The sequence below is a fragment of the Epinephelus moara genome, chromosome 7, assembly GCF_006386435.1.
Source record: "Epinephelus moara isolate mb chromosome 7, YSFRI_EMoa_1.0, whole genome shotgun sequence".
In the NCBI taxonomy this organism is placed as follows: Eukaryota; Metazoa; Chordata; class Actinopteri; order Perciformes; family Serranidae; genus Epinephelus; species Epinephelus moara.
In genome coordinates, this window is record NC_065512.1 from 5,850,779 (window position 1) to 5,861,745 (window position 10,967).

Here is a 10,967-nt window from a genome sequence, read left to right on the forward strand (position 1 = left end):
AGATAACAGAGATATACACAGTTGCACTGACTACAGAGGCCTGAGGTCAATATGGACAATTCACACTGCAAAGAAAAACCAAGAACCAAAAACTAGAAGTACCATCTCATCGTGGTTTGCCTCTGTTAACCAGTATAGTTGAGGTCACAGTTTACATCATTGTCTGTCCACAGTCATATTTAGCCATGATAGTTGACTATGCTTTAACACTTTCCCTGCCAATGTGTTATTTTTAAGTTGCCAGCCACCACCGGCATTTTTGAACGTATTCACCAATGTTTCAAGACCCAGAGAATAATTTGTTCTATGAATATGTAAACAGTATATATATAAAACTAAAGACACACAGACAAACACAAACACATTTTATTCTGTCCTATCCCATTTCTTTGTTATCAACACTTGACTTTGTCATTTTTGTCAGTCATTTTAATGTATAAAATCAATTTCACATTTACTTTTTCTGTTTTTTATCATGTCCTAATGTCAGTTTGAATTGTATAAATGAAAACTCTAATAATAATAATTATTAAATTGAAAATTATATTCAGTTTGAGGTACAGTGGAACACGTTGCCATGTTCAGTGATCGTTCAGTGTTCTGTTGTCTCCGTCTCCTTTATGGTCGTCTTGTCTGTGTGTCACTGTCACCATCATGGAGATTCAGTTAAGTCCCACCGAACTCGTTTGCTTCTTTGTCCAAATCGGATTCAGAATGTTGACCAAAAACAGGAATTGTCGGAGTCTGAATCCATCAACATCTCCATGGCTCGCACAACAATAAACCACTCTACTGGCGCCGGCATTTTCGTGCAGTTTACAAGCTGCAACATCTCCTCTGTAAACAACATCTTCTTCCAGTTTACAGTGGATCTTCTTCTTTGTTTTTGGACATGGCAGTGCTGTTCTATTTTCACAAGATGTGTGACAGCACCCCCTATCGTTTAACTGTGAAAACACAGATTGCTGGAATATCTTGTCAATGGTGGGGATTGTTTTAAATATGGATATTGCTGCAAAGAAGCTACATATTCTAAAACATGGATGCTTTCTACACATCTCCTTCCCGGCTACACAGAAGATTTATACAATCGGCACAGTTTCAAGGTGGACACCAAAAACAGTGTCACCAATTCTAAATGTTTTCACTTCTGTTCTTGAGATAGGGCGTTGAATAATGGCCAAAAAAGTGTTTTTGCAGGAAGTTATGATGTCACAGTGCAGGTGACTTTTTAACTTTTTCTCAAGTTATGGCCAAAAAAGATGTTTGTAAGGTAAAAATGACCTTGACCTTTGACCACCAAAATCTAATCAGTTTATCCTTGATACTTCAGTGCTGAATTTGAATAAATTCCCTCAAGCTCTTCTTAAGATATCATGTTCATGAGAATAAGACGGATGCAAGGCCACAGTTACCTGGACCTTTGACGACCAAAATCTATCTAATCAGTTCATCATTGAGTCCAAGTAGAAATTTATGCCAAATCTAAAGAAACACATTTAAGGCGTTCTTAATATATCATGTTCAACAAAATGAGACAGATGAAGTCATGGTGAACTTGACCTTTGACCAACAAAATCTAATCAGTTCACCCTTGAGTGCAAGTGGACGTTTGTACTAAATTTGACAAATTTCCCTCAAGGGCTTCTTGAGACATTGCATTCATGAGAATAAGACAGATGTGAGGCCACAGTCACCTTGACTTTGACGATCAAAATCTAGTCAGTTTATTGTTGGGTCCAAGTGGACACTTGTGCTAAATTTGAAGAAATACCTTTAAGGTGTTCTTGAGATATCACGTTCAAGAGAATATGACAGACAAACTTATGGTGACCTTGACCTTTGACCACCAAAATGTAATCTGTTCATTGTTGAGTCCAAGTGGACATTTGTGCCAAATTTGAAGAAATTCCCTCAAGGCATTCTCAAGACACTGCGGTCATGAATAGAACAGCAATAGGACGTACGTATATATGAACAAACAACTGACATATGTACCGATGGATGGGCGACCTGAAAACATAATACCACCGGCCACAGCTGTCACACAGCATGAAGGCATAGTAACACAACAGGTCAAGGATAAGCACGATCCCAAAAGGTGGAGTCTGTGACTCTATAGAAAGGTTAGGCCCAAACTCAGCTCTTCTTTTTCCCCCTACCACTTGATTTCGAGAGCCACCTTGCCCCTCGAAACAGAGTTACAAAGGGTTGTTGTTTAAACTCTTCCCCTATGAAACCGGACAACCCTTAAGACCCTGATACATCACTGATAGTTGCTGATAATGGCGATTACATAAACAAACGCAACAAGTGTTGGTGGATATTGCAAATATGTCATCTTCTGCCTGTGGGTTCAGGCCTCCACAGTTTGATAATGTTGTTCACGTATTTGTAGTTGTAGCTGTTGGAGCAGTCTTACAGTGCCCACACAATATTTTCAGTTAACATTTCTTTCAGTGTGTTCTTTAATATTGCCCGTAGGACATCAGACTAAATGTTTACGAATTTACCCAGTGATGACAGTGTCAACAGCCAAAATCTGGCCAGCTGATTTGGCAAAATTCTGGAGTGTCATTCATACCGAGTCCCAACTGCGTCGGACAACCAGACCCAGCCTGGATAATTTCACCTAGCATGCTGAGGTCAGGCCGAATCTGCGTCAGGTCATTTTGGCTACCTGGGCAGCCACTGTAACCTCAGTAGGGCTGGGCGATATGGAGGAAATCAAATATCACAATATTTTTGACCAAATCCCTTGACATGGATATTGGACGATATTGTACGATTATTGGTGCTTTCACATAAAAATCTACACAAGATTTTTGATAAATAATCATCAATAACTTGAAGGCAAATAGAAAACAGCTGGGACAATCTGGCAAATTCAGAAAATGGCATCGTTTACTGTAATCTAGCCTTCAAACCCAGGAAAAAACTTACGATATTACGAAAACCAAAATATATGATGATATCTAGTCTCATATCATGATATCAATGTAATATTGATACATATTGTCCACTCCTAACCTGAACCTAATCTACAGTATCTGTGTGTGTTGTACTGTGGTTGGTGCACATGCAAGTCAATAGTTGTTTCCCCCCAAATGTTTGCATCAAATCAATCCATCTTTGACTCTGAGTTGACATTTTTGCCAAACTATAAATAAATTCTCTTAATGCATTCTTGAGATATCACATTCACAAGACTTGGAGGAATGCACTGCAAGATGAACAACCCCAAAACATAACATCTCCGTTGGCCATGGCTGTCGCCGGCGCAGAGGCATTAAAAGTTTAAAAACACACACACACACACACACACACACACACACACACACACACCCATGTAAACAAAGTTTAACACCTGTGGGTTCAGGCCTCCAGAGTTTGATAAAGTTGTTGACATGACACCAGCTCTTGGTGGAAGAGTTAATGAGATCCATGGAGGGTGATGAAATGTCAGAAAATATTTGATCTGATTTAAATACTTCAGTTTCTGATCTGTGAAGATGAACACACATCAAGTGCAGCTGAAGGTCAGGTATCTGTAAATGAATGAAACCATCAAATACATGATCTATGTTAACCTTCACAGACTTTTCTCAGTTGATTCATTTATGCTGTGATACAATCTGCCTGTGTGGGTTTAAGTTGTGACATTCTTAATGGATGGTGAATTAAATCTGACGTATATAACTCTTTATGGGTTTGCTGAAATGGGCAACTACAGGTATTTAATTTTTCTAAATATGTTTATCGTATATGTTCTATCAGTCTCCTTTAACATCATCATTGTGTACCTTATTTGGATACATCAGAATCTCCATGAGCCTATGTACATTTTCATTGCAGCATTGTTACTGAACTCTGTTCTTACCAGCACTACTGTGTACCCAAAGTTATTGATTGACATTTTATCTGAAAAACAGGTCATAACATTTTCAGCCTGTCTCTTACAATGTTTTATATATTATTCTGTTAGTGCTTCAGATTTCTTACTGTTGGCGGCCATGGCCTATGACAGGTATGTGTCTATATGTAAACCTCTGCAATATACAACTATCATGACAAAAAACGTGGTGAGTGTTATCCTGGGTGTAGCTTGGGTTCTGCCTGCTTGTCAGGTTGCAGCCTCAACAATACTGAGTGCTCAAATGAAACTCTGTAATTTCACTTTAAAAGCAATTTTTTGTAATAATTCATATTACAATCTCTTCTGTGTGGCATCAGTAGGACTTTCTATAAATGATATGGTTACTACGTTTAATGTGGTAGTTTTACCTATACTCTTCATACTTTTTACATACACCAGAATACTGATAATATCCTATCGAAGTGGTAGAAATGTCAGGAAAAAAGCTGCACAGACTTGTTCACCCTAGAAATGTCAGGAAAAAAGCTGCACAGACTTGTTCACCCCACCTGATAATTCTAATCAGCTTTTCTTCTTTGTGTCTATATGATATCCTTATAATTCGACTGGATGCAGGATCTGATTTTCATTTCATAATGACTTTACAAGCGTTTTTGTATTATCCTCTCTTCAATCCAGTTGTATATGGACTCAAAGTGAAAGAAATATTCAAACATCTGAAGAAGTTGATCTGTCCAGCCAAAATGATTTGATGTATTAATACTGATTACTTCTCCATTATCAAGTCAACACACCTGGAATTTAGTCTCTGTGAGTAACTTTACTGTTATGACTTTAGTTAGCAAACTTGAACCCTGTTTACAAGTAATTACATTCATATTCACATCATCGGCTCAGGGTGTATTGATCACATTTAATATTCAAATTCATCAATATATACTGTATTAATGCAGATGACTTATGTATTTACACAACATTGAAAGTGTGTACATGCATGGTTCCAGAAACGTTTCTCATTTAATTGCACTTTACAGACTTTAATTTTCATGAGATGTTGACTCCAGAGAACTTTTTTTTGTGTGTGTGTGTGTGTGTGTGTGTGTGTGTGTGTGTGTGTGTAAAATTTTCTGTTCCCAGTGGTTTTTTGTCTTCCATTTCGGCACATGCCGACTGAGTAGAAAATCTTTTTTTCACATTACCATGTGACTTGTGACCATGTGTGTTTGAACAAACAGGGGAAGAAAAAATGTGTATGTATGTGTGTGTGGTGAGGATATACATGTGCATTGTGGTCGTTGCTCTGGAGGCTTCCTTTGTTTTCATATCAGAAGTCTTTTGACGAGGCTGAAATGGCAGGTCTGTTTGCAACAAAACATTTTTTAAATGTATGATGACAAATAAAAAACAGAATAAAACTAAAGTAAATGATAATGTTGCTATTATTTCGCTGTTATGCACGGGGCTCCCATTGGATTGGCTCTCACAAGGTTTCTCCCACTGGTGTGGCCATTTTGCTTATGAAGTTGAATGTCATGGATAGACAGAAAGGTGTATTAACTACAGAGGCCAATGTGGGCAATCCACACTGCAAGCAGGTTCAAATCAAACCAAATAATCAGCAATGATAAGAAATAAGAGCACAGGTATGAATAAACACAATTCCACTCATAGAGAATGAATAATACTAGAAGGAACATAATGAGCAGCATATTTCTTCACTACCAGAGAGTTCACAACTCTAGTTGGCCTGAGTCAGATTCATTAAAACCTCAGAGCACCACGAGTCAAAACTAGAAATACCGCCTTGCAGTTGTTTGTCTCTGCAAAAGTGAAGTCACAGTTTACATCCATGTATGTCCAGGTTCATACAAAGCCTTAACAATGCCTAAAACATGGATGATTCACAAACAGAGGATCTATACAAACATCACAGTTTCAGTTGGGCAACACATACTGCAAGCACATCAAACCAAATAATCAGCAACAATAACAAAAAAGAACACAGGTATGAATAAACACAATTCCATTAATAGAGAATAAATAATAACAGAAAATAAAGTAATGGGCAGCATATTTCATTACTACAGCAGAGGTTCTGGGTCTATCCCGCAGCCTCCTATGAGTAGGACGTGCCCAGAAAAGCTAAGAATCACCCTACGTAGGAACCTTATTTTGGCCACCTGTATCCATGATCTCTTTCTTTTGGTCACTACCCAAAGCTCATGACCATAGGTGAGGGCTGGGATGTAGATGGACCTGTAAACCAAAAGCTTTGCCTTCTGGCTCAGCTCCTTCTTCCCCACAACAGTCAGGCCTGGCGCTCACTTCATTGCAGACACCTCGCCAAGCTGCCTGTCCATCTCACACTACAGTACATTCAACCAAACAGCCTCACACTAGGCTACCAAACTACCCCAGTGCATGCTGGAGGTCATCACACTAGGCTACCAAACTACCCCAGTGCATGCTGGAGGTCATGGTGTGATGAAGCCAACTGAACTTAATATCTACAAAGAGCAAGGATGCAATTATGAGTTCCCTAAAGTTACCTGACTTTGTTCCGAGGAAGTGGACACAGTTTGCACTTTCCTTACACAAGGACCGGATAGCAATGACCCAAGTACCCTGTATTCACGTATTACCCCCCACATGACTCCCAATGGGAAAAGGTTGCAAGCCTTCACCTAGTCTAGAAAACACATGTAGACTGGATGGGCAAACTCCTAGGACCCCTCCAGCAGCCCTGTAAGGGTAAAGAGCTGGTCCACTGGTCCACTGATCCATGGCCAGGGCTGAATCCACTGTGCTCCTCCTGAATTCCAGGTTCAACAATCGATCAGAGCCTCCCTTCCAGCACCCTGGGATTTTTTTTTTTTTTTACAGGGATGCTGAGAAGTGTGATACCCCTCTAGTTGGAGCACACTTGCCAGTCTCTGTTTTTATTTATTTTTTTAAATGGGAACCACCGGCCCGGTCAACAACTCCATAGGCAACGTCCTCAACCTCCACACAACATTGAAAACTCGTTTCTGCTAAGACAGCCCAACAATGTTCAAAGCATTCAGGATCTCAGGGTGAATCTCATCAACACTTGATGCCTTCCTGCTGGGGAGCTCTTTGTCTATTTCAGGAACTTTTGCCAGGGATATGGGCAAGGGTTCCCCCGACTCTTCAGACTTTGCCCTCTCCCCTTAGGATGTGAAGACCGGGTTCAGGAGTTTCTCAAAGTGTTCTTTCAACCATTTGACAATATCCCCAGTCTGGGTCAGACGTTCTCCTCCTCTGCTGAACACAGCCTGAGACAAGCCCTGCTCTCCCTTCCTGAGGTGTCCAAAGGTTTGCTAGGACTTCCTTGAGGCCAACTGAAAGTTATTCTCCAACTCCTCCCACACCTGGGTTTTTGCTTTGCTGACCATTGCAGCTGCAATCCTACTGGCCAAATGGTGTCTGCTGCTTCAGGAGACCCCTGAGGCAACCAAGCCTGAAAGGCCTCCTTCTTCAGACGGACAGCCAACCTTCACAGCTGGTGTTCACCAGTGGGTTCTTAGATTACTGCCATAAAAGGCACCAATGGCCTTCTAACCACAACTTTTAGCAACTGGCTCAGCAGTGGAGTCTTTCAACATGGCCCACTTGCATTCCATGTCCCCAACCTCAGCCTCAGCCAGATGTTCCCAGTTCACCTTCACTATGCTTCACTATTTCTGTGATATTTCAAGATTCTTTAGAGCTACTGGCATTTCCAATCAGGTGTTGTTATGCTCAAATTAAAATGCGCATAAAAAGAGGTGAATTGAGACACACCTACTGATTAGGGCCTTGCAGCAACTCTACAATATCTCTAATTACAATGGAGTAAAAATGTTCACGGAGGCATTAAAAACAACAATTACCACCTCACAGTTGTATGTCCACACAAACTAGTCAAGTTGCAGTTACATTTTACATCCATGTCTGTCCATACTCATATGCAGCCATGAAAGTTGACAGTGCTTCAAATATGGATGTTGCTGCAAAGAGTCTGCAAATTCTAAAACATGGATGCTTTGTACACATCTCCCCCCTGGCAGCACAGATTTATACAGTCAGCACAGTTTCAAGATTAGACACAAATTAAGTATATAACCAAATGTCTCCCCTTCTGTTCCTGAGATATGACATTGAATTACGACCAGAACAGTGTTTTTGCAGAACATTATGATGTCACAGTGAAATTCACCCTTGACCTTTTGGATATAAAATATCATCACTTTATCAATTTACCCTATTAGACGTTTGTGTGACTTTTTGTCATAATTAGAGCGTAAATTCTTGAGTTATGTCAAAAAACATGTTTTGTGAGGTTACAGTGGTCCTAACCTTTGACCAACAAAATCTAATCAGATCTTTCTTGAGTCCATGTGGACATTTGTGCCAAATTGGAGAAAATTACTCAAAGGTCTTTTTGAGATATCAGACAGACACAAGGTCACAGTGACCTTGACCTTTGGCCACCAAAATCTAATCAATTCATCTTTGAGTCTGAGTGGACATTTGTGCCAAACTTAAATAAATTCTCTTAATGCATTCTTGAGATATCACATTCACAAGAATGGGAGGAATGCACTGCAAGATGAACAACCCCAAAACACATTACCGCAGTTGTCCGTGGCTGTCGCCGGCGCAGAGGCATTAAAAATAATTTTTTTTTAAAAAAAACACACACACATGTCCTGTAAACAAAGTTTAACACCTGTGGGTTCAGGCCTCCAGAGTTTGATGTTGACATGACACCAGCTCTTGGTGGAAGAGTTAATAAGATCCATGGAGGGTGATGAAATGTCGTAAAATACTTAGTCTAACTCAAACAGTTCACTTCCTGAATGAAAATGAACACACATCAAGTGCAGCTGAAGGTCAGGTATCTGTAAATGAATGAAACCATCAAATACATGATCTATGTTAACCTTCACAGACTTTCCTCAGTTGATTCATTTATGCTGTGATACAATCTGCCTGTGTGGGTTTAAGTTGTGACATTCTTCATGGATGGTGAATTAAATCTGACGTATATAACTCTTTATGGGTTTGTTGAAATGGGCAACTACAGGTATTTAATTTTTCTAAATATGTTTATCGTATATGTTCTATCAGTCTCTTTTAACATCATCATTGTGTACCTTATTTGGATATATCAGAATCTCCATGAGCCTATGTACATTTTCATTGCAGCATTGTTACTGAACTCTGTTGTTACCAGCACTACTGTGTACCCAAAGTTATTGACTGACATTTTATCTGAAAAACAGGTCATAACATATTCAGCCTGTCTCTTACAATTTTTTATATATTATTCTGTTAGTGCTTCAGATTTCTTACTGTTGGCAGCCATGGCCTATGACAGGTATGTGTCTATATGTAAACCTCTGCAATATACAACTATCATGACAAAAAACGTGGTGAGTGTTATCCTAGGTTATGCTTGGGTGGTGCCTGCTTGTCAGGTTGCAGTCTCAACAATACTGAGTGCTCAAATGAAACTCTGTAATTTCACTTTAAAAGCAATTTTCTGCAATAATTCATATTACGGTCTTTACTGTGGGACATCGACAGTACGTTCCATAGTTGATATGTCTAATCTGTTTAATCTGGTAGTTTTACCTATACTTTTCATACTTTTTACATACACCAGAATACTGATAATATCCTATCGAAGAGGTAGAAATGTCAGGAAAAAAGCTGCACAGACTTGTTCACCCCACCTGATAATTCTAATCAGCTTTTCCTCCCTGTGTCTATATGATGTCATTATAATTGAACTGGATAAGGAATCTTATTTACATTTCATAATGACTTTACAAGCGTTTTTGTATTATCCTCTCTTCAATCCAGTTGTATATGGACTCAAAGTGAAAGAAATATTTAAACATCTGAAGAAGTCGATCTGTCCGGCCAAAATGATTTGATGTATTAATGCTGATTACTTCTCCATTATCAAGTCAACACACCTGGAATTTAGCCTCTGTGATTAACTTTACTGTCATGACTTTAGATAGCAAATTTGAACCCTGGGTAAAAGTAAATATAAAAAGTAAATGTTGAAGTTCATCAATATATATTGTATTATGGCAGATGGCTAATGTGTTACCAGAACATTGAAGGTGTGCATGTGTTCCAGAAATGTTTCTCATTTTATTGCACTTTACAGGCTGTAAATATCCTAATGTTAAATACAAACATGTTTCCTTTTTCCTTTTTTGCAATAATGATTTTGTTTACATGTGCAGTAATATTACACTATTATTCTAAATATTGTAACATCGGCCTTTTCAATAAGATGGTTGAGGGAATGAAAGAGGGAAGCTGTGATTGCTGAAAAATCTGCCACGGTCGTAAACTCTGAAAAAAAAAATCTTATTTCAAAGATGCAAAATGGCACAAGCAGCTCCAGCCATTATAATTTTCCATATGACATGATAAACTATGTGTTTAATCAGAGTATGCACGACTGCATGTAAACAAGAATATCAGTGGCATATTCAATTTCATGTAAACAGTTCAGTGTAATTATTGGAGTTTGAAAGAAAGATATGTTTAAATATTTTGTGTATGTAAATGTAGTCAGTGTTAATTACTGTTCTCTGCTTCTTTTTTTTTTGTCTTCCACATCTGCACATGCTGACCCAGAAAATTATTATGTTTCCCTTGAAGCTGTGAGTTTTGATCATGTGTGCTTAAACAAAGAGGGAAAGAGAGATTATGTGTGGGGTGACGGATACACATGTGTGCCTTTTGATGAGGCTGAAATGGCAGGTCTCTTTGCAACAGAACATTTTTTAAATGTCATTGAGAAGCATAAATACATAATCAACCTAAAAATAAAGGAAGATGTTTCTGATGTTATTTTCTTACTATGTATGCATAGTCAGCTACCATGGGCTCATCTGCAGTACACATAAGCCCTATTTCCACAGAGCAGTCCAGTACGGTACAGTACTGTGGAGAGTTTTATTAGTAAACTGTAACTATAAAATAAAGGATGTTTTGCTGCCTCTCACTGCTAAATGGATCTAGGCTCTAGGAACCATGTCTGAAGGGTTATTTTTGGTTC

The 10,967-nt window shown here is 38.9% G+C and overlaps 2 protein-coding genes across 2 annotated transcripts; both read left to right on the plus strand.

The window, feature by feature from the left end:
* The first annotated feature begins 3,836 nt into the window (after positions 1-3,836).
* LOC126393457 (olfactory receptor 6N2-like) lies at positions 3,837-4,385 on the plus strand. The gene has a single exon (XM_050049644.1). The coding sequence runs from the start codon at positions 3,837-3,839 to the stop codon at positions 4,383-4,385; it is 549 nt and encodes a 182-aa protein (XP_049905601.1).
* Positions 4,386-8,901: 4,516 nt separating this feature from the next.
* Positions 8,902-9,822, plus strand: LOC126393030 (olfactory receptor 6N2-like). The gene has a single exon (XM_050048858.1). The coding sequence runs from the start codon at positions 8,902-8,904 to the stop codon at positions 9,820-9,822; it is 921 nt and encodes a 306-aa protein (XP_049904815.1).
* Positions 9,823-10,967: the final 1,145 nt, after the last annotated feature.

Coding starts and splice junctions, on each gene's coding strand:
- LOC126393030 (XM_050048858.1), top strand. CDS start 8,902: ATGGATGGTGAATTAAATCTGACGTATATAACTCTTTATGGGTTTGTT.
- LOC126393457 (XM_050049644.1), top strand. CDS start 3,837: ATGTACATTTTCATTGCAGCATTGTTACTGAACTCTGTTCTTACCAGC.